This window comes from Hordeum vulgare, chromosome 6H (genome assembly GCF_904849725.1).
Source record: "Hordeum vulgare subsp. vulgare chromosome 6H, MorexV3_pseudomolecules_assembly, whole genome shotgun sequence".
Taxonomy (NCBI): domain Eukaryota; kingdom Viridiplantae; phylum Streptophyta; class Magnoliopsida; order Poales; family Poaceae; genus Hordeum; species Hordeum vulgare.
The window spans coordinates 517,759,953-517,784,107 of record NC_058523.1 but is presented as its reverse complement, the minus strand read 5'-3'; the positions used below and the strand labels follow the sequence as shown (position 1 = coordinate 517,784,107).

The 24,155-nt window shown below is 47.0% G+C and overlaps 2 protein-coding genes across 2 annotated transcripts; one reads left to right on the top strand and one right to left on the bottom strand.

The window, feature by feature from the left end:
* Nucleotides 1-7,439: 7,439 nt before the first annotated feature.
* LOC123403515 (calmodulin-like protein 5) lies at nucleotides 7,440-8,145 on the bottom strand. Its single transcript, XM_045097447.1, has one exon. It carries the CDS (start codon nucleotides 8,007-8,009, stop codon nucleotides 7,584-7,586), a length of 426 nt encoding a protein of 141 aa, XP_044953382.1. The 5' UTR covers nucleotides 8,010-8,145; the 3' UTR covers nucleotides 7,440-7,583.
* A 1,894-nt stretch (nucleotides 8,146-10,039) lies between these two features.
* On the top strand, nucleotides 10,040-11,083 carry LOC123401511 (cell number regulator 1-like). The gene is made up of 3 exons (XM_045095335.1): nucleotides 10,040-10,269; nucleotides 10,404-10,475; nucleotides 10,567-11,083. The coding sequence occupies exons 1-3, from the start codon at nucleotides 10,083-10,085 to the stop codon at nucleotides 10,869-10,871; spliced, it is 564 nt and encodes a 187-aa protein (XP_044951270.1). The 5' UTR covers nucleotides 10,040-10,082; the 3' UTR covers nucleotides 10,872-11,083.
* The last annotated feature ends 13,072 nt before the right edge of the window (nucleotides 11,084-24,155 follow it).

Sequence of the window (24,155 nt, the reverse complement as noted above, 5' to 3'; positions counted from 1 at the left end):
CGGATGTCACGAGGAGCTCCGGAATGGTCTGGAGGTAAAGATTGATATATAGGACGGATGGTTTCGGACACCGGAAGTGTTTCGGGCATCACCGGTAACGTACCGGGACCACCGGGACCACCGGAGGTGGTCCCGGGGGACCACCGAAGGGGGGTGAAGACCCCGGGAGGCTAGATGGGCTAAGTGGGGAAGGGAACCAGCCCCTAAGTGGGCTGGTGCGCCCCCCACCCAGCCCATGTGCACCAGAAAAAGGGGAAGGGGGGAACCCTAACTTAGGTGGGCCTTAGGCCCACCAGAGGGGTGCGCCACCCCCTCCTCCCCATCTGGCCGCCACACCCCCCATCTGTGAGGGCTGCCGCACCCCCTAGGGTGGGAACCCTAGGGGTGGCACCCCCTCTCCCCTTCCCCTATATATAGTGGGCACTTTTGGCCTTTGGAGGACACGGTTTTCCCTCTCCCTCGGCGCAACCCTACACTTCTTCCTCCTCCTCTGTGCCGGCGCTTGGCGAAGCCCTGCTGGGAGACCTCGTCTCTCCACCAACACCACGCCGTCGTGTTGCTGGTCTTCTTCCCCAACCTCTCCCTCCTCCTTGCTGGATCAAGGTGCGGGAGACGTCACCGGGCTGCACGTGTGTTGAACGCGGAGGTGCCGTTGTTCGGCACTAGATCGGAATCGCTGCGAGTACGACTCCATCAACCGCGTTCTAGCAACGCTTCCGCTTAGCGATCTTCAAAGGTACGAAGATGCTCTTACCCCTCTCTCGTTGCTGGTCTCTCCATAGGAAGATCTGAATAAGCGTAGGAAAATTTTGAATTTATGCTACGTTTCCCAACAAAGAGTTTATGTTCAGATCCTTGATGCTACTCATTACCTCTGTGGTCATGAATATGATTATGCTTTGTGAGTAGTTACTTTTGTTCCTGAGGATATGGGATAAGTCATGCTAATAGTAGTCATGTGAATTTCGTATTCGTTCGGTAATTTGATATGTTGTATGTTGTTTTTCCTCTAGTGGTGTTATATGAACGTCGACTACATAACACTTCACCATTATTTGGGCCTAGAGGAAGGCATTGGGAAGTAGTAAGTAGATGATGGGTTGCTAGAGTGACAGAAGCTTAAACCCTAGTTTATGCGTTGCTTCGTAAGGGGCTGATTTGGATCCACTAGTTTAGTGCTATGGTTAGACTTTGTCTTAATTCTTCTTTCGTAGTTGCGGATGCTTGCGAGAGGGTTTAATCATAAGTGGGATGCTTGTTCAAGTAAGGGCAGTACCCAAGCGCTGGTCCACCCACATATCAAACTATCAAAATAACGAACGCGAATCATATGAACATGATGAAAACTAGCATGACAGAAAATCCCGTGTGTCCTCGGGAGCGTTTTTCCTCCTATAAGACTTTGTCCAGGCTTGTCCTTTGCTACAAAAGGGATTGGGCTACTTTGCTACACCGTTGCTACTTTTGTTACTTGTTGCTTGCTACGAATCATCTCACCACACAATCACTTGTTAATGACAATTTCAGTGCCTGCAGATTTTACCTTGCTGAAAACCACTTGTCAAATCCTTCTGCTCCTCATTGGGTTCGACACTCTTACTTATCGAAAGGACTACGATTGATCCCCTATACTTGTGGGTCATCAAGCGCGTTAGTAAAATGGTCTCAAACCGCTCTTTCATGAAAGGCTACATGCCTTGACAAATCGCGACTTTTCAAATAGGGAAAGACGCTACTCATTGTCGAACGGTCGGCCTAGAAATTAAAATTTGTATATATACATCTTTGTTTGTGCATTTGAAGGAGGGGAAGTCATGAACAGCCGAGCTATCATCGGCTAAAGGAAGAGAGGAACTCGCCTCGCAAGCTAGAGCCCCTATGAAGTGACCAAAGGAAGGTTTCGACATTGGAGGCCAGTTCAGGGGCTACCGAGGGACTTCGGGGTTAGGGGGTCCTTGGGCCGTGTGCCTATTCTGATGGGCCGGACTCTCGGGCCTTTTCGACCATGAGTAGAAGTATCAGACTTAAGATGGACTCTTCCGAAGACTTGGCGCACAATCCAAGGAGATGTAGTAATCGACATATTCCTTCTCCATTGTAACTGACCTTGTGTAACCCTAGTACCCCTCGCATCTATATAAGAGACAGGGCAATAGTTCCTAGGACACTTTAAGCTCATTACGATTAGGGTTTAGACCACAACATCTGATCTCGCAGTAGATCAACTTTATACCCTGTACTATTCCATCAATAACATCAAGAGCAGGATGTTGGGGTTTACCTCCATCAAGAGGGCCCGAACCTGGGTAAAACACCATCTTCTTCGTCTCTTGTTATCGATTGACCCTAGTTTGGATCCCCTACTCGAGATCAGCCGGTTTTGACACCGACAACCTCCCTCTCAAATCATGTGGTCATTATTTTCGAGCTCAGTTTTCGCTTGAGGACAAGGGAGGTCTAAGCTTGGGGGGGGGGGGGGTGATACACCCATTTTGCATCATGAATAACTATTGATGTTTGTGTTAATCTTGTCGATTATCCCTTATTATCATACAATTCTTATGTTCTTTCTCTCTGAATATGCAAGGTATATCACTAAGAGGGAAATATCTCGAAACTAGAATGCTCGACCGGGAAACCGAGAAAAAGGAAAAAAAATCAAATTGCTCCAAATGACGTGAAACTTTACGGATATTTTTTCTGAAATATTTAAGAATTTCTGAACTAAAAATATACCGAAGAGGGGCCACTTGCTGGCCACAAGCCAACAGGGCGCCCCCAGGTCGCGCCTTGATGGCTTGTGGGGCCCCTGCTAGCCCTCTGGCGACCATCTTCTCCTATATGGTGTGCTTTACCCTAGATAAATCATAAGTCATCTTTCGGCACCAAGTGCCGCCGTTTTGAGGCGAGAACCTGGCAGAGGCCCTTTTGCTCTCCGATAAAGAGATTCTGCCCGGGAAACTACCCTTCGGGAGGGGGAAATCGAAGCCATCGTCATCACCAACGCTTCCTCCTTCATGGGAGGACCAATATTCATCAACATATTCACCAGCACCATCTCATCTCAAACCCTAGTTCATATCTTGTATTCAATCTCTGTCTCAAAACCTCAGATTGGTATGTGTGGGTTACTAGTTGTGTTGATTACATATTGTAGTTGATGCTTGTTGGATTACTTGGTGGAAGATATTATGTTCACATCCTTAATTATTATTATTACACCTCCAATCTTGAACATGTTGATGTTGTGTGAGTAGTAATTATTGTTCCTGGGGACATGAGAGAAGTCTTGTTATAAGTAACCATATAAAGTTGGTATTCCTTTGATATTTTGATGATATGGATGTTGTTACTTCTCTTAGTGGTGTCATGTGAACATCGACTACATGAAACTTCACCATGTTATGAGATTAAGGGAAGTCATTGTGGAGTAACAGGTAGATGATGGGTTGCCAGAGTGAGAGAAGCTTAAACCCCAACTTATGTGTTGCTTCAAAAGGGGTTGATTTGGATCCACATGTTTCATGCTATGGTTAGATTTATCTTAATTCTTCTTTCGTAGTTGCGGATGCTTGCAAGAGGGGGTAATCATAAGTAGGTTATTATTTCAAGTAATAACATCACCTTAGCAACGGTTCACCCACATATCAAATCATAAAAGTAGCAAACGTGATTCAACTCAATATGACGAACATGACTAGACATAAATTTCCATGTGTCTTAGGGAGTGCTTGCTTTATATAAGAGTACTTTCAGGTCTGTCCTTTGCTATAAAAAGGATTGGCTACCTTGCTGCACCTTCATTACTATTGTTACTTTTCACTTGTTACGAATTATCTTGCTACAAAATAATCTATCCCGGTTACTTATAGAACTTGCAGAAAATACCATGCTGAAAACTGCTTATCATTTCCTTCTCCTCCTCGTTGGATTCGACACTCTTACTTTTTAAAAGGAATATGATTGATACCATATACTTGTGGGCCATCAACCAGAGATGGCGGGGGGTGTGGCCGTCGTTGACCTTCCTAGAGGCATCGTTGCTTTGCTGCCGCACCCCTCCCACGTGAAGCCGGCCATCTCGGCCTCTCCGGGGGAAACCCTTGATCTGTGATCGGACGACGATGGCGCCTTGGTGTCACATTCCCTCTTGAGGGCTTCGTCTTGGGAGCCCGGCATCGACAAGTGAGACTGGTGGATGACGGAGGTTGTGGCGATCAGGCTTCTGTGACAACGATGGTGGTGAGAGCGATGTCAGTGACGTGGCAATGGTTGCGGTAGTTGGCTCTTCTTTGGCGTGTCCGTGGGTTTGTCTCTGTTTGTTTGTTGCTATGAAGTCGAAGCTGCTGCGATGGGGCCTTGTGGTATACGTTGACTGGCTCGAGGTGTCGTGGCGCCAGTCGTGCCTGGTTTTGTCCTTTGTAGCTCTTCGTTAGAGTTGGAGCTGCGATGCGTGGTTGCAGATGGCTGAGTTTTGGCACGGTTCTTCATACTTCTTCATGCAGCCTTTGCAGTGTGTGTTGAGTCGACGATCGCCTACGACGAAGTCGGAGTTGTTTGCTTAGGATTTAGGGATGACAATGACGCCTCTAGGGAAGGAGTGATGACTATGACGCGTGTGTGCTGTCTCAATGAGGCACCCATTGGTGGGGTGTGCATGGGGTATCTTATGTGTGAGCTGCTCAACGGTTGTAATGGTTTTTGCCCGGTTTTTCATGATCAACCGGGCAATTTAGTTTTATCCCTTTGGGCACCATAGGGAATGGATACTGAAAACATGATGAATGCATCCGAAACCAGATGAATGCATCGGTAAAGTGGCTCAGTTTTCCCTAATTAATTGTGCAACTTTTTTTTCTTAACAAATGCAGGGTAACTGTCATTTTGAAATAAAAATAAACATGATGATATGTTGGATGGGCCCAATGTGAAAAAAGCCGGACCCCATACAACAAGCCTGAGCTCGGTTCGAAGCCTTAAAATATTCCTTTTCCCAAATCCCGTCTCAAAGCCTAAAAATGTTCCTTTTTCTCAAGTCGAAGACTGGATCAAACGTTCTTTTGGTGTACAAGCTTGGCCCGGAAATGCACACGACCAGGCATAGGGTCAAGTATGCTTTGTGCGGTGGTTCTCACGGTTCCACTCTTTCATGCTCTTGTCAACCATATGATAACATAGTTGACATTTGACATGCTACCTTGCAAAGGGGTTTGGTCCTGTCCACAGTGGATCCCATGATTTAGGTTCTTGCTTATTGGGTACGAGACTCGTATGCCTCTTCAAAATCTTTCAGCTTAGTATAACTTTGATAGGTTTGTAAGTCTACATTTTCCAGGATACTATGTACTCCGTGTGTAAAGTTTTATAAGATCTTTTAGATAACTAATTTAGTGATCTAAACATTTTTATAGAAGTTTACCGAGGAGGTATTCAATAATGGAGGTAGAGTTGACAATTTTGAATGAGTTGTCAGAACTCTATGTTGTTCTTGTCCTTTTCAGTTTCTTCGATTTGATAAATTTTGTTTGGTGCGCCTATCCCCCTTTCCTCTTGCGTCGCCCCCGCGCGGCGACCAAGAGGGCGACCTAGATCGCACCGAGCACCCCTCCCCTCCCCACCCCTCCCCCCCTCCGCTTCGCCGCCGCCAGAGGGCACGACGGGGTAATGCCCGACGGGTGCTGGCGACGGTGGCGCCCTGGCGTCTTCCTGCTCGAGGGAGGGCTGCGCGGGCGTGCTCCCATGGGTCGGAACATCGCGCGGCGATGGGCGCGACGGCATGGCGTCGTGCGGGCGTGGCTGCTACATGCGGTGTGTGTGTGTGGGGGGGGCAGCGCGCTGGTGCGAGCGACGTGGCGGGCATTGACGATGGTGTGGCGCGCCGGGACTACAACGACCAGATCTGGCCGTCGGGCGGCGCGGGCTGCGGCGGGGCGCGAAGGTGGCGGCTGTGGTTGGTGCTGGGGCCGCCGGCGATGTGGTGCTGGTGCTGGCCATGCCGTGAGATTGTGGCGGTGGCGTGTGGTCTCCATTGCAGTGCGGTGGTGGGCGCCAGATTCGACCGGTTTGGCCGGCTCCGGCTCGCCGGCGTTTGAAGGCGGTGAGGTTGGTGGCTCCTGCGTGAGGGTGGCGTCGTCGTCGTGTAGGAGGTGTGTGGGACAACGGGCTTGCAGACCGATGGTGCTCGGCGAGGTGGCTCCGGGCAAAAGCCTAGACGGCACGGCGTCCGCAGACGTCGTTTTTCCTCCTTGGGGGTTGTTACGGAGCCCTTCCTTGCCCAACACCTTCGGACGATGGACATCGGGCGAAAGCCTAAGACTCCGAAATGAGCCGGACGACGGCATCGTTTTTCCGCGTCGCTCTACCCCCTTGGGGGCGTTGCCTCGAGGGTCACTCGCCTCTTCTGTGCTTTCCCGGAGCTGGACACACACGACATCGGGGTCGGCAGGCGCCCAACTGGCGATGTGGTCGGCGCGACTCTTGCGTGGCCACGATGGCGGCTTCGGGCAAAGTTATTTTGTTGTTGAGTTTTGGTAGTCGGTCTCATCCGACGTGTTCGAGGGGTCGCGGCGCCTCACTTTGTCTTCCTGGAGTCAGAACTGCTGAGGCGGGGCCTTGCGGCGACGATGACGCGAGGCGGGTGGTCAGTTGTGGGGCTGGCTCGGCTCAGACTCAGTGCTTTTCTCCTACAATGCTCGTCGACAGAGCCGGAACTACCTGGTAGTTCGTGCGTGTTGTTGACCGTTTGACAGTGGTCGACGTGGGCCTCGGCGTTTGTTTGCGGTCAGGGATATTTATGGTCAGCAATGGTGGAGTCGGAGTCGCCCTTGTGTATGTGTGATGACGATGACACCGGGTTGCAATCTTGACGGTGTTATCTCCTCAGCGACGTGTGCGCGTTCTTATGTGGGTTGTGAGGTCGTGTGTGTCTTGTGTGGACGTGTTGTAACGATTTTGCTCGATTTTTCGTTAATCAACCGTGTAATTCTCTTCTTCTTAATTAATGAGATGAGGTAAAGCTTTTCCCTCCGTTAAAAAAATGTTTAGTTGAACTTGATCAATAATAATCATGTCCTTCCCTTAGAAAAAACAAAAAGACATGTCGTCAAGTTGTGTGCAGTGGCAACGATGTCCGTTGTTGTGCAGCGATTAGGAGCTGTCCGTGCTTATGCGTGAGGAAGTCCAGCAGAGAACAGCGTAGCAACGGTCCGACAGCGTCTCCGAATATGATTATCTACAAACAGACCACGTTTGACGTTTCCAAGTTGAGGAATCACATGAAGGGTTCTCATCTCTGAAGATGCCGGCACGTGCACCTGTTCAGTTGTCCATTTTTCAGACACTCTGATCTGAAGCAAGCAGGGAAGAAGAGAAAGAAACTCCACCCGCCAAAATAAAAGAGAGAGAGAAAGAAACTCGTCCAGATCTAGTAGCACACACAATACAAAACCCACTTCAATTATTTACAAACTAGTAATAAGTAATCAATCAGCCAAGCCAGCTAGTATCTGCTAGTCGTGGTACGTAGCAGGGGAAGGAACGATGGATCGATCAGAATTCAGAAAGATATTATTCTACAATACATACTATGCATCGACGTCGAGGTCGGCGGCCTTGAGGTGGAGGTTGTTGCGGGCGAAGGCGTAGAGCCTGGCCATCTCGTCGCCGTCGACGAGGCCGTTGCGGTTGGCGTCGGCGTCCCGCAGCGCCTCCCTAGCCTTCCACCATGCGAACCACAGGTCGAGGCTGCGCAGCGCCTCCCGCAGCTCCTCCCGGCTGATCCGCCCGTCCCCGTCCGCGTCGAACTGCGCCAGCCACGCCCTGAACTCCTCCACCGTCGTCTCCTGCGGCAGCGCCCTGTAGTCGTACCGCATGAACGCCATCCTCGTCGATCCTGCTGTGCCAATGTAATGTGCTTCTGCTCGCAGACACACACACACAGTGCGTACGTGTTTGCTCCTCCGTCCCCGCGGTCGATGCCCATCCCGTCTATATATATGCCCGGGATCCATGGCGATAACTACGTACCTACGTCCATTGCTTTTACGCACGCCCCGGTTGCCTCACGTCTCGGCGCACGTTTGATGCGAATTCCGGCGTGCTGTTAGGCGGGACGGAGCCGACTACCGGTGAAGATATCGCATGCTTTTTCGACAGGCAGCTACTCTACACCAGATTCGATGCTTGCTCGACGAACATGGTAGCAGGCCCGGACGACGTCGCCAGGAATCGGATGCCTTCGACTTTGACGGCACATACAGTACATTTTTGCTGCTATTCTACGTATATTATTGTACTGTTTGCTTCTGCCCGATTGCTTGGTCCATTCCAGATAGCAAAAAAAGATCAAGAGAGATCAGTCCACCGAGCAATAGTGTTGAACTCATGCGGCAATGACACACCAGGTGCCGCTGGGTTTATGATATTGTCAGTCGTGACCAACTTGACCAGCATTCTCTGTCTCTAGAAGATAAGATGGGACTTTGTTCAAAAACAAACATTTGTAAGCTTCCTTCTGAGAAGCAACAAAATAGGGTCAATGCTTAGCCATTAGGTGAGCCGTAAGCGTCAGTAGTCAATAGTTTCAGCAAATCAAGGTTGATACTGCCATGTGTTGTGTACCAGTGTGCGACGTCCGTACCACGTAACGCCGTGACGTCAGCTGCCTCGCCATTGCAGAACTGTATAAAGCAAAAGCAAAGGAGACAAACGACGTGTCACGTGTCCAACCAAACGATTCATTAATCTCATTGCAATCTGAGAGACCAGCTTTCATATAATCGATCGCATGTTTGTTTTTCAACAGAAACCAACGGGTGGCCGCTGACAATCCAACAGCATGGAAGCGCGTCGCGTCAACAACAGTTTTTTTCGAACGTGCACTCGATCGTCATGATAATTTTGGCGTGATCAATACATGTTGCACTGTTGTTGGCTACTTCGTCTGATAATAAGTATACTTTTTTCTTTTCTATCAGTCAAACTAGTTAAACTTTGACTAACATTATTAAAAAAAGTGATAGCATTTATGACATCAAATTAGTATCAATAGATTTATCTTTACATGAAGTTTCTACATATATCATTTTTATGTCATATATGTTGCTACTATTTTCTATAAAATTGATCAAATTTTAAAAATTTTAACTAAATACAAATCTATATGTACACTTATTTATGGACGGAAGGAGTATGTAAAATATAATGAAATACAGCTACTCCTAGCTGTTGTTAGAATAAACAAGATTAGATACAATATTGTTTAAAACTGTATTTAAAGTCCCAAGGTTTCGCATGTGGCCGCTCAGGGGAGCTGTCTTCGAGACAACTAGCTAGACAGGCAGCGCGAACCAATGCGAAAAAAAAAAAAAAAAAACTAGTATATCCATCGTCCCGCGTACTCCAAAAACTTTGCTGTCACCTCTTTTTTTTGAACTGTCACCTCGTTTGGTTAGACTTCAATACTCTTGAAACCTAACCCTTTTAAAAAAAAATAACCATGGTTAGCTCGCGGATGGCAACTTTTGCTGTACGATTCGTTCACAAGTTGGCAATATGGATAGGAAACCAAGGAAAAGTATACGATATGCAAGACCAAGGCCCACTTTTCTCCTCCTTTATTTGCGAGTTGGCTAGCAAGACCAAGGCTTCAGTATGATTTTTACACCCTTTTCTGATTTTTTTATATCTTTTATAATGGAGAACTATCCAAATGTGCATAGTAGATGATATGTCACCATGGTCAGAAAGCACTATGTACTGTGGTGCCGTGCTGGTGCACTTTGCACACAATAGTAAGCCTACGAAGCATCCAAGATATCTACTCGCTGTGGTGCATTGTTTTTCAGGACGTGACTGACTGGAAGGCTGGTCACATACCAACTGATTAATATCATTACTATTATTTGACCCTCAAAAAGATATATCATTATTATTATTAATAAGAGATACCAACTGATTGTTACGAAAAATAAATAAAGAAAAGACTTGTGGGGGACTCGTCAGTGATTCCTTTTAAAGAGGAACCATGTCCTTTCTTTGGCTTTAGCAGAGGCATAAACGTAGCCCGTCCTTGCTCCCAAGCAATGTATCCCACCACCCCCTCCGACTCGTACGACAGGTTCAGCACCGGACCTCCGCCCACGGCGCCGCCGCCGCCGCAGCAGCCCACCTACAACCACGCCATGAACCAGAGCCACCACGCGCACCCCGCCGCCGGGCTGGCGCGCTGGTCCACCGGCCTCTTCCACTGCATGGACGACCCCGGAAACTGTAAGTGGCCTCTCTCCGTCTTTCCCCTCTTGCTCAGTTTCAGAGTTCCAGTCGAGAGCTACCAGATACTGGCTGCCAGCAATGGTCTCCCACCCATGGCCGCTGAGTTGAGTTTGTTCATGGCCTTTGTGAAGGTCTCATCACGTGCCTGTGCCCCTGCATCACGTTCGGGCAGATCGCTGACATCGTGGACCGAGGAACCTGCCGTGAGTCCTCCCCCCTTTCTTCATCAGCTTCTTCTTCCTCCTCTGGCTCTGTCGATCCACCAGCTTGATAGCTCTCGTATGTTTGGTGCAGCGTGCGCCGGGAGCGGGGCGGCCTACGCGGCCATCTGCGCGACGACGGGGATGGGGTGCCTCTACTCGTGCGTCTACCGCACCAAGATGCGGGCGCACTACGACCTGGACGAGGGGGAGTGCCCGGACTTCCTCGTGCATTGGTGCTGCGAGTGCTGCGCGCTCTGCCAGGAGTACCGGGAGCTCAAGAACCGGGGATTCGACATGGGCATCGGCTGGGACGCCAACATGGAGCGCCGGAACCGGGGCGTCACCGGAGGGCAGGTCATGGGCGCGCCGGCCACGCCCGTCGGCATGATGAGATAGATAGGTGACGCGGCCGCCGGATCTTCCGGTGATTTTCATGCATCATGCTCCTCCCATCCCATCCCCTCTGCCGTTTCTCCTCGTGTTATTCTGGTCTGGAGATCGTTCGGTTGACTGTTTTGTTCTCTGGTAGCGTGTGCATTGCCTACTTACTAGCTTGCTTGATGTACCGAATTCTGTTTATTCTACCATGTAAATTTGTGATGCGTTCACGACTTGTGCAACCGGTGATGGATTTGATGGTTGCTCGACAAGTAGATAAGATAAACAACATACGCCATAGATAATTACCCCATTTCCTTTTCTCATACCTGTCGAGACGACCCCTGTGCACAAGTCTTATTGACTACAAATGCAATGTCAGCACGGTGAATGAAGCGAGAAGCCATGTGGCCGACTGATCGGGCCATGACACGATGCGGGCACGACGCGACTGGCCCAGCTGACACCACCGCGCCCATCATCAATAATCGTGTAGGGGCCGAGGAAGGCAATGCGCTACTCGTGCTCGCAATAAAAAATAAAAAAATAAACCCACGACGACCTCATCTCAAGAAAAGAAAACACACTCACGACGGCCCAGGATTACCGGTCGTCTCACCGCCGGCCAAAACGCTCGGTTAGCCAGCAGGCCCCTCGAGGTAATTGCTGTCGATCTTAGCCGTCCATCCGGCCTTTGTTACTCGCTTCAGCTGTAGCTGCCCGATAACTGACGAAGTGTTGCCTGATACTCTGCTACGGATGTAAGTAGGCGTAAAATCTGATGTCACATATTAATTAAAAAATTTACTTTGGTAATCCCCGAAAAATCGGTGCTAAATGTCTAGATAGACAATTCTGAGTAAATGAGAAAAAATTGGCACCCATGCATTAGGGACTTGAGTTGCTACATTTAACACCCATCTAGCAAGAACCTTTGCATTGGAAAAGATTTTGGTACCGATTCCCACGCCCTTCGGCTCCGCCGACGTCGAACAACCTCATCGCAAGCATCACCGTCTAACTCTTGTGTGACCCCTTTCCTTGTTTTATTTGCCTCCAGGACCAAGACAATATCGAGCACATTCTGATCCAATGTGTATACGCAAGAGAGGTGTGGTACTTAGGTCTCCAAGAGCTCAACATCCAAATCAGAACTCCGGAGCCTCAAGATACATTGACGGAATGGTGGCTTTGGGCGAGCGGCCACTTTAGGCGCGCCGAGCGGCGTGGTTTTGATACACTGGTAATTATCACGACCTGGGCATTGTGGAAGCAGAGAAATGCCCGGGTGTTTAACATGCCGTGGCAAATCATGAACCCTACACAACTGTTGGGCCAAATCGGGAAGGAGGTGGAGGATCTTAGGACTGTAAGGATAGGATTAGGAGGTCTTCAACGTTTTGTGAGACAGTAGCCTTAGTCTGTTTGTATGGAGTTGGCTGGCTCGAATGTTCGCATTCTACGCTAGCGTCTTGTAAATATTCTTTCTGCCTTTTATAAAAATATGATACGCCATTGGCGTACTCTCGAAAAAAAAACTCTTATGTTACCCACGGCATCGTAGACCTCATCTTCAAGCCCCTACTGTTGACTTCGTCTTTCAGCTCCCTGCTCCCTGTTCGGTTTGCTGCTAGTCAACTACCCCCGTCCTTCTCGTTTTTCCATGGTTTATCAATAGCTTTCATTAAGTAATCAGCGGCCTTAGGCTGGTTGTAATGAATGATATCATATAGTAGTCTATGATACAACATTCGTAATGTATAATATCATATATTATTATTATAGAATAGTTTATTTATTGTTATGCAAGACACATAGTAGCACATCATTTAATATAATACTCAACCCTTTCTTTCTTCATTTCATTTTATGCCACCTTATCAAAATTGCCTAAGGCTGGTTGTGGGTAGCATCATATACTAGTATCATGCATATGATACTAGTGTATGATACCACATCCGTAATGCATATTATCATATGTTAGTATCATAGTGTAGTTTATTTATTGTCATGCAAGACACATAGTAGCACATCATTTAATATGATACGGTATCATGATATGATACTCAACCCTCTTTTTCTTCATTTAATTCTATGTCACCTCATCAAAAATGTCTAGTTGGCATGCATGATACTACTACCTATGATACTATCATTACGGGCAGCCTAATTGACATGCATGATACTACCTATGATACTCCCAAACAACCAAAAAACTAGATACAAAATTGATCCAAAGACATCTTCTACTAGCAGGAGCCTGCTTGGCACAAAGATGTCCCCCTTCGCTAGCCTCACGAGTCACGCCCAATTAAGTTGAGCTGTGTAATCTCAAAGTTGCAATTTCAGAACGTCCTTGACCCTGTTCCTCAAAAACTTTACTACCTCACTCGCATCAGTTTCTATTGTGATGTTGTCGAGACCTAGTTCACAAGCAAGCTTGACTTGACTCCGTACCTGAGAGCATTGACCCGGATTGGAATGCAACAACCCATCAGAATTCTTGCTGAGTAAATAGGTAATTTTTCGATTAATTTAATCCATAAATAGATGCTAACACGACATTGACAGAATTAAGCACGTACTGATATTGATCTAAACAGGCACGTACTACGTAAACAGTAGACAAATCTACACATGATGCTAGTATTGCTAAGACGGAAGTAATCAGGAGAGGGATAAACGCGTTATACCCTCCAGTAGGCCATGCAGAAGCCCCCGCGGCGGTGACGGCAGCAGCGGCGTCCTCGGCGGCCTTCTTGTTGGCCTCGGCCTTCTCGACGGCAGCACGGTCGGCGTCGGTGGACATGGTGATGACGGAGACGACGAGGACGTAGAGGAAGTAGATGGACGGAGGCGAGCAGTCGCGTGATCGCTCCCCAAAAATCTAATCGACCCTCTTCCCCGTACAGGAACCGGAGAGGCGGGGTTTCGGAGGCCTGCTCTCCCGTCACCGTGTACGTAGCGGACATGATGGAGTCACCGGCGGTAGCAGCAGGAAGAGAACGAGCGCGTGAGGTAGATGTGATCTGATTCTCGTGTCGGCTAGGGTTGGCGTTAGCCCTGCTTAAATAGACGGCCGGGTGGAGAGACGTGGGCTGAACCCACGTCTGAGTCGGTAACAGCCCACGATCCGACGTCTCAGATCGTGTCGTGTCCGTTACGTATTCTCCGTTCCTGACCGACAAAAATAAGCGCGTAGGTATGAGCTCGGCTCATTCCCTCAACCCGCGGCGCGTCGTGACGAGGCGTGGCGAGGCGGGCGGCGGAGGAGGAGTGCGCGAGGGCATCTTCTCTTCTCACTCTCAAATAGCATGTGGAAGAGAGACCCTTATAAAGGGGTCCAACTTCTTCTTCACTAGCGGGGTGGGACTAAACTTCCCACCACCACCTTGTCATGCCATCACCTACATGGGCCCTTGGAGATTTTCTGAAATTCTCTTATGGGCCTAAGGCCCACTACTAATTTCAACAATCCCCCACCAGATCTCAAGGGCACATCGTGTTCCCTCGTTTCAATCACTGTTTTAATAATAACAACATTTCAGTGAAGATCTGTTAAGGTTGAGCTTCACCTAGAGCAAGTAGCTACACCCCTTTACAACTGAACAATGGACTATGCCTTGAATTGTCAGTTTGGCATAAAGAAGCTTCACCACAAGTCTTACTAGTACTAGGCTACCGAAGACTGACCCCTCGGGTGGAGCATGTAGGTCATACTCCTGGCCTATTCATGAGTTTACTAGAGATCACCCCAATCTCATAGACTGTGACCAGCAGTCAGACTCATATAGTGTTGGAATTATGCCCTAGAGGCAATAATAAATATAGTTATTATTATAATTCCTGTATCAAGATAATAGTTTATTATCCATGCTATAATTGTATTGAATGAAGACTCATTTACATGTGTGGATACATAGACAAAACACCGTCCCTAGCATGCCTCTAGTTGGCTAGCCAGTTGATCGATGATAGTCAGTGTCTTCTGATTATGAACAAGGTGTTGTTGCTTGATAACTGGATCACGTCATTGGGAGAATCACGTGATGGACTAGACCCAAACTAATAGACGTAGCATGTTGATCGTGTCATTTTGTTGCTACTGTTTTCTGCGTGTCAAGTATTTATTCCTATGACCATGAGATCATATAACTCACTGACACCGGAGGAATGCTTTGTGTGTATCAAACATCGCAACGTAACTGGGTGACTATAAAGATGCTCTACAGGTATCTCCGAAGGTGTTAGTTGAGTTAGTATGGATCAAGACTGGGATTTGTCACTCCGTGTGACGGAGAGGTATCTCGGGGCCCACTCGGTAATACAACATCACACACAAGCCTTGCAAGCAATGTAACTTAGTGTAAGTTGTGGGATCTTGTATTACGGAACGAGTAAAGAGACTTGCCGGTAAACGAGATTGAAATAGGTATGCGGATACTGACGATCGAATCTCGGGCAAGTAACATACCGAAGGACAAAGGGAATGACATACGGGATTATACGAATCCTTGGCACTGAGGTTCAAACGATAAGATCTTCGTAGAATATGTAGGATCCAATATGGGCATCCAGGTCCCGCTATTGGATATTGACCGAGGAGTCTCTCGGGTCATGTCTACATAGTTCTCGAACCCGCAGGGTCTGCACACTTAAGGTTCGACGTTGTTTTATGTGTATTTGAGTTATATGGTTGGTTACCGAATGTTGTTCGGAGTCCTGGATGAGATCACGGACGTCACGAGGGTTTCCGGAATGGTCCGGAAACGAAGATTGATATATAGGATGACCTCATTTGATTACCGGAAGGTTTTCGGAGTTACCGGGAATGTACCGGGAATGACGAATGGGTTCCGGGGGTTCACCGGGGGGGGGGGGCAACCCACCCCGGGGAAGCCCATAGGCATTGGGGGAGACACACCAGCCCTTAGTGGGCTGGTGGGACAGCCCACAAGTGCCCTATGCGCCAAGGAGAAGAAAATCAAGAGAGAAAGAAAAAAAAAAGGAGGAGGTGGGAAGGAAGGGGGACTCCCTCCCACCAAACCTAGTCCAACTCGGTTTGGGGGGGAAGAGTCCTCCCCCTTGGACTCGGCCGACCCCCTTGGGGCTCCTTGAGCCCCAAGGCAAGGCCCCCTCCCTCCCACCTATATATACGGAGGTTTTAGGGCTGATTTGAGACGACTTTTCCACGGCAGCCCGACCACATACCTCCACGGTTTTTCCTCTAGATCGCGTTTCTGCGGAGCTCGGGCGGAGCCCTGCTGAGACAAGGTCATCACCAACCTCCGGAGCGCCGTCACGCTGCCGGAGAACTCTTCTACCTCTCCGTCTCTCTTGCTGGATCAAGAAGGCCGAGATCATCGTCGAGCTGTACGTGTGCTGAACGCGGAGGTGCCGTCCGTTCGGTACTAGATCGTGGGACTGATCGCGGGATTGTTCGCGGGGCGGATCGAGGGACGTGAGGACGTTCCACTACATCAACCGCATTCTCTAACGCTTCTGCTGTACGGTCTACAAGGGTACGTAGATCACTCATCCCCTCTCGTAGATGGACATCACCATGATAGGTCTTCGTGCGCGTAGGAAATTTTTTGTTTCCCATGCGACGTTCCCCAACATATAGGTGTGTTCCTCCAAAGATCGCTCTGTAGGACATCATCTTGCTTACACATAAGCTTTAGAACGCATTAAGATAGTAGTCATCCTACCATACAGTATCCGAGAGTATTGCATCTCCAACGGAGTGGGTTAGTAAAGTTACTCTCCTCAGTTCACCACTGGCTTGTTTTCCCAGGTCCTAATTCACGGGATCTCCCGATCATATAGGTTGGGTTACTGCCATGGCAACTCATGTGGGTCTCATACCCATCTCCGTCGATGCACTATCTATCACAACACGTGATAGCACTTTAGTAAAGGGATCTACCAGATTCTTAGCCGTTTGGATGTAAGCCAACGCTATCACTCCGGAGTTTCTCAGACGTCTGACAGACTTCAATCTCATTCTTATATGTTTGTTGGACTTCATATTATCCTTTGAATTCTTCAATTTAACAATAACTGTTTGATTATCGCAGTTCATAAGGATAGCCAGAACCGGCTTCTCAACCACAGGTAAGTCCATCAAGAGATCTCGAAGAAATTCTGCTTCGACATCAGATGTGTCTAATGCTGTTAATTCTGTTTCCATTGTTGATCTCGTTAAGATCATTTGCTTGCAAGACTTCCAGGAAACAGCACCACCCCCAAGAGTAAACATATACCCAGTAGTGGCCTTCATCTCATCAGCATCAGAGATCCAATTCGCATCACTATACCCTTCAAGTACCGATGGATATCCCGTATAGTGAAGTCCGTGGTTGACAGTACCTTTCAAGTAGCGCATAATTCTTTCAACAACACACCAATGAACATCGCCCGGGTTTGCAACAAACAGACTAAGTTTGCTCACAGCAAACACGATGTCAGGCCTCGTTGCGCTAGCTAGGTACATAAGCGAACCGATAATTTGAGAGAATCTCAATTGATCTATAGCTGTGCCTTTAAACTTTTGAATAAGCACACTAGGATCATATGGTGTTTGAGAAATTTTGCAGTCTGAATATCCAAAGCGACTCAAAATCTTCTCAACATAGTGGGATTGCAGAAGTGTAATCCCACCCTCATCATCTCTCAAAAGCTTGATGTTCAAGATAACATCAGCCACCCCAAGGTCCTTCATCTCAAAGTTTTAAGACAGAAAAGACTTATCCTCCTCAATTACTTTGAGGTTGGTTCCAAATATCAGTATGTCATCAACATACAAGCACAATATAACTTCTTCGCCCCCACCATGGCGATAGTATACACATTTGTCAGCTTCATTAACAACGAAGCCAACAGATGTCAGAGTTGTATTAAACTTCTCATCTCATTGCTTAGGTGCTTGTCTCAAACCATATAAACATTTCAGCAACTTACACGCCTTTCCTTCCTGACCTTCTATCACAAAGCCATCTGGGTGTTGCATATAGATTTCCTCATTTAGCTCTCCATTCAGGAAAGCCGTCTTAACGTCCATTTGATGAACGAGAAGACCATGAGAGGCCTCCAATGAGAGTAGTACTCGAATGGTGGCCAGTCTAGCCACGGGTGAATAAGTATCGAAGAAATCTTCTTCTTCTTTCTGGGCATAGCCCTTGGCCACAAGCCTAGCCTTGTACTTTTCAATCGTACCATCGGGCCTAAGCTTCCTTTTGAACACCCACTTGCTGTAGCGACCCGACTCAAAATGAGTCAAGCCTCTGTGTATCTGTGCCATCCCTGGATCAGTATGCTGGCACACACAGTACATCAATGTATATATCAAAGTGCAATCACATGTAAATAGCGTAAAACTGATATATACCTTAAACATCTCAGCGGAAGCAGTCAAGGGAGTGGAGTCCCAATAAACACCAACGGCAAGTTGAGTGTAGACCGTAACCCTGAATCGTACTCTTACTCGTCGAGGAAAATATCTGCAGCATAAGACGTTGCAGCCGTGTAGGTCAGCATATTGAATATGCCGGCAAGTCACATATGAGAGGGGGTAAAATATCATCTATACTATATGCATATATGGCAGGTGGGGCTGTAAGTTTTAGCGTAAAGCAAATTTTCTCCTACAACAAGAGGGGCTAAAAGAAAAATATTACTACAAGGTTGGTTGTTAACGAGATGGTTCCGCCAACCAGTTCTCAAACCCAAGTTATAAATATTACCCTCATCAAATATATATAATGGTATTGAGAATTCCAGATAACTTCAGTTCCTTTGGCTCAAGTTGTCCATGACCGTGGACACGGCTAATCGATTAGGTTTGAGTACTCTGCAGAGTTTTGCACACGTTCCCCACAAGATTTGAGCGCCTCCGTGTATGTCCTCGCACTTCAGGGTGTTTGAAGACCGGATGATCAAAACATGGTCTTTCAACGGGTCCCTTTGAATCCCTGTCGGTGCCCATCCAATCCTACCGTTCTTCTACATCTGCTAGCACCGCTTGTCCAGAGTCGCCACGTTGTCCAACCAAGCCAGAGCCCATAATGACTTGTGGCTGTGCAGGTAAGCCTTGGGTCTTGAAAATATCCGTCCGTCTCTTTGAGCCTGGGTGAAGCTTTCCGCAAGATGTCATGGCACGTCTCCAGCATCCCGGGTCATCCACTGGTTTCTCCAGGGAGCCGATCAACCGTCCTTCACCCAGAGTTGCATTGCATCACGAGGTCTTGAAAAGTCTTGACTTAACCGGTCTTGGTTATTAAATTATTCTCGCACCACTCGTGATAAACTTTCAACCAGAATCCCGTCTACTCAAGCATAGCAATATGAAATTTGTCATCCTGGGCCAAGTAACGGGGTTGTTGGGTGCCTACCACATGATACTACAATATGTAACCATAATTTCCAAGTACCTACTCAGCATGTAATTGGGCATAGGATGGTAGAACTACGATGCATAAAACATAGGTGATACAAAGTAACGTAGCAGGGAACAGTAGTAAAAGACTCGTAGGCAGTGGATCGGTGATGGATGAGTATGACGGATGTGATTCATCATGTAACAGCTATAACACAGAGAGATATGTAACTAGATCCTGTTCGTCAATCTAATGTAGGCATGTGTTCCGTATGTAGTCATACGTGCTTAGGGAAAAGAACTTGCATGACATCTATTATCCATCCCTCCCGTGGCAGCGGGGTCCTAATGGAAACTACGGGATATTAAGGTTCTCCTTTTAATAAAGAACCGGACCAACACATTAACACTTGGTGAATACATGAACTCCTCATACTATGATCATCTCCGGGAATGGTTCCGGCTATTGTCACTCCGGGGTTGCCGGGTCATAACACATGGTAGGTGACTACAACTTGCAAGATAGGATCTAAAACACACATATATTAGCGACAACATAATAGGTTCAGATCTGAAATCATGGCACTTGGGCCCTAGTGACAAGCATTAAGCATGGCAAAGTAGTAGCAACATCAATCTCAGAACATAGCGGATACTAGGGATCAATCCCCATCAAAACTAACTCGATTACATGATAGATCTCATCCAACTCATCACCGTCCAGCAAGCCTACGATGAGATTACTCACGAACGATGAAGAGCATCATGGAATTGGCGATGGAGGAAGGTTGATGATGACGATGGTGACGATTTCCCCTCTCCGGAGCGCAAAACGGACTCCAGATCTAACCTCCAGATGAAGAACAAGGGGTGGCGGCGCCTCCGTATCATAAAGCGCGATGAATCCTTCTCTCTGATTTTTTTCCGGGCGAGACGGAAGATATAGAGCTGAGTTTGGAGGTGGTGGTGCCACGTGGGCCCCACAAGCCCTCTCGGTGCGGCCTAGGGGGGTGGCTACGGCCTGTGGGCTTGTAGGCCACTGGTCCACCTCCACTGGTGGATCTTTGCGCAGGTATTTTTCTTTTATTCCAGAAAAAATCTTCGTAAATTTTCAGCACATTCCGAGAACTTTTATTTCTGCACAAAAACAACACCATGTCAATTCTGCTGAAAAGAGCGTCAGTCCGGGTTAGTTCCATTCAATTCATGCAAATTAGAGTCCAAAACAAGGGCAAAAGAGTTCAGAAAAGTAGATACGACAAAGACGTATCAACTCCCCCAAGCTTAAGGCCTGGTTTGTCCTCAAGCAATTCAGTTGACAAACTGAAAGAGACAAAAGAAAAACTTTGACGAACTTTGTTTGATCTTGTTGTTGCAACTATGTCTAACTCATATCCAGAGTTTCAGCAAGATCACTAGCAAACCACATAAGCAAATGACATCTAGGTCTCACGGTAAACTCATATCAATGGCATAATGAACTAGCTAGCAAATAATAATAAGTCTCAAACGTCAACACTTCAATCAAAACAACATGAAGCAGTACGAATTGATGGTATCTCGCTAGCTCTTTCTGAGACCGCAAAACATAAATGCAGAGCACCTTCAAATACCAAGGGCTGACTAAACATTGTAATTCAAGGCAATGAAGATCTAGTCATAGTCATACTCAACAAAGTTAAAAGCAAAGCATAAAAATGACAGAGGTGCTCTCTAATTGGTGCTTTTGTAAGAGGAGGATGACTCAACAGGAACATAAGTAGACAGGCCCTTCGCAGAGGGAAGCATTGATTTGCAGAGGTGCCAGAGCTCAAGCTTTGAAAACAGAGATAATAATTTGGGTGGCATGCTTTCATTGTCAACACAATGACTAAGAGTTCTTAACATCTTCCACGCTACACATGCTATAGGCGGTTCCCAAACAGAAAAGTAAAGTTTTGACTCCCCCACCACCAATCAATCACACTCCACGGCTAGCCGAATCCTCGGGTACCGTCCATACCAATATCAATCGTGGGGGAGTTTTGTTTGCAATTATCTTTTCGATTTGAGCATGGAACTGGGAATTCCAATTACCGGCCCCTTTCTCGTGAATGATAGTGAATAAACACATATCGAGGATAACACGCCTAGCATGGAAGATACTAATAGCCCCCTGTCACCACATGAGCGGTTTGGTCATGCAAAACAGATTATTTCTTGAAGGTTTAGAGAGTGGCACATGCAAATTTACTTGGAACGGCAGGTAGATACCACACATAGGTAGGTATGGTGGACTCATATGGAACAACTTTGGCTTTATGGAGGTGGATGCACAAGCAGTATTCCCGCCTAGTACAAGTGAAGGCTAGCAAAAGACTGGGAAGCGACCAACTAGAGAGCGACAACAGTCATCAAAATGCATTGAGATTAACTAACATTGAGTGCAAGCATGAGTAGGACATAAATCACCATGAACATGAACATCATAGAGGCTATGTTGATTTTGTTTCAACTACATGCGTGAACATGCGCCAAGTCAAGCCACTTGAATCATTCAAAGGAGGATACCATCCTATCATACTACATCATAGTCATCTCAACATTCATGTGTGCATCCAAGACAAACCATTATAAGCTCCTAGCTAAATAAGCATGGCATAAGCAACTATGATCTCTAAGTTGTCATTGCAAACATGTTTCCCTCACAACAAATCTGAATCAGGCATGACGAGCTAGTCATATTTACAAAAACAAAATAGATCGAGTTCATACTAGCTTTTCCAGGCTCAGTCACTTCATCATATATCGTCTTTATTGCCTTTCACTTGCATGACCGAACGATGTGAACAATAATAAGAGTGCTCGCGCATTGGACTAAAGCTGGAATCTGCATGCAAACACAAAGGAGAAGACAAAGTAATATGGCTCTTTGAAAGCTAAACAGGTATGCATGCAAGATCCACTAAACATTGTAACCAATATCTTCTACCTTGACCCAAAGAAAAAGAAAACTATCTACACGGGAAAGCTCCCGACAAGCAAAAGTAGAAAAGAAAATATTTGTGATTTTTTTCTCAAACTAGACAGGCACACGAAAAGAAAACGAGAAAAAGGAAATAAGCTAGCATGGATGATACAGTGGCAAAGTGTGAACACCGGCTAACAAAGTGAAAGCATAAGCAAGAATGTAAAGTCGGTGAGAACACGTACTCCCCCAAGCTTAGGCTTTTGGCCTAAGTTGGTCTACTCCCAAGGATGGTCCTGGCGAAACCCAAAATCATAATGGGGGTTATACGGGAGCGTTGCAGCCACTGCCTGAATAGCTGCCTCACAGAGATGAGCAATCTTTTCCTCCCTCTCATACTCCTCTGCCTCTCCTCTGGTTATGTAATATCTCCGTTTTACCTGGAAGTCAAAGAAGGCAGGAGCAGGAAGGGTAATATGGAAAACATGCTGCCGGTTAAATATCAAACGGTATAGGAGGGATTCGTCATCCCTCTCAAGGAACTAGTAGCGTGTCAAAGCGACGCGGTCAAGGAAAGCTGTATGGAGCGGGGGATCTCCTTCGCGGATGGGTACTCCAATAAAATTTGCTATGCGAGTGGCATAGATCCCACCAAAGAATTCCCCTTCATTAGCATTCTTATTCAGCCTCCTTGCTATTATAGCTCCCATCTTGAAGCTTTTGTCACCCGTCACTGCGCTCTTAAGGATACTAAGGTCCGGTGCGCAGAGGTGACAATGCTCAATCTTGCCATTAATGCATCTGCCTATGAAGAGGGCAAAGTAATGCAAGGCAGGAAAATGAATACTCCCCATGGTAGCTTGCGTAATATCTCTAGTTTCTCCAACAGTAATACCAGAGCAAAAATCTCTAACGAAGATTTAGGAGGATCATTGAGGCTACCCCAAATAGGTATTTTGCAAATTCTATTGAAATCATCTAAATGCATGGTATACGATTTATCATAGAGATGAAAAGTACCGATGTCTCACGGCGAGCTGAAAATTTGAATCTACGAACAAAAGAGGCAGTGAGAGCAACATACTGTTCACATTTATCGGAGATGAATTCTTCGAGTCCGACGTTGTGAACAAGTGCATCATACTCATCTTTGAAACCTGCCTCAATCATAAATTCATCAGAAGGCCATTCACATGGTTGTACCTGCGCATCCCTTGGTTGGTAAGGATCAGGCTCCCGAATTGCAAGACGGGGACCTCTCTTTCTTGAGGAACCACCATGAAAGTTTCTCCTGAACATCTTCCTTTGTGAAATTTTCAGTGACCCAAAGGAAGGGTGAACAAGGTTCAACTAAACTAGTAGCAACTACTCCCACAAGTGCCTAGAGGCCATAATACGCATCAAAACTAGTTGGGACCAGCTAGAATCAGCATGCAAAGCTCAAGAACATGGTCACCAAGACATCAAAAATACGCGGAGTATAAGGCACTAGAGCAAAAACTAATTGGACCAATGGAGGAGTCACTTACCAAGGAGTAATTTCCCCAAAACAGTTCAGAGAATGGTGATTTGAGCAAAGAGATCGAAAATCCCAACAAGAAGAGCAAGAACACGGGTTTGAGCTGCGAAACGATTTTTTCTGGAGGTAGGAGAACCAGATGAGAGCAAGAATGAGTGGAGGGGGTGCCTGTGGGCCCCACAAGCCTGGGTGGCGCAACCAGGGGGGTGTCCGCGCCCCAAGGGCTTGTGGCCCACTGGTGCAGCCCCCAGATAAGCTCTTTGTCTCAGAATTTTTCCAAAATTCCAGAAAAATCATACTTAATTTTCAGAACGTTCGGAGAACTTTTATTTTCGGGGTACTTTTCTACCGGACGCTAAAACAGAAAACACGGAAAACTAAACAAAATCTATCATTTTTCTTCTAAGCAACCTAAAGTGAAAGCTTGGAACAGAGGTTTGTGACTCCTTGATTCATCCA

Bases quoted from the DNA above. Each gene is read 5' to 3' on its own strand.
- LOC123403515 (XM_045097447.1), bottom strand. From the start codon at position 8,009: ATGGATCCCGGGCATATATATAGACGGGATGGGCATCGACCGCGGGGA.
- LOC123401511 (XM_045095335.1), top strand. From the start codon at position 10,083: ATGTATCCCACCACCCCCTCCGACTCGTACGACAGGTTCAGCACCGGA. The intron at 10,270-10,403 runs GTAAGTGGCCTC...GCCTTTGTGAAG, and splicing joins CATGGACGACCCCGGAAACT to GTCTCATCACGTGCCTGTGC. The intron at 10,476-10,566 runs GTGAGTCCTCCC...TGTTTGGTGCAG, and splicing joins CGTGGACCGAGGAACCTGCC to CGTGCGCCGGGAGCGGGGCG.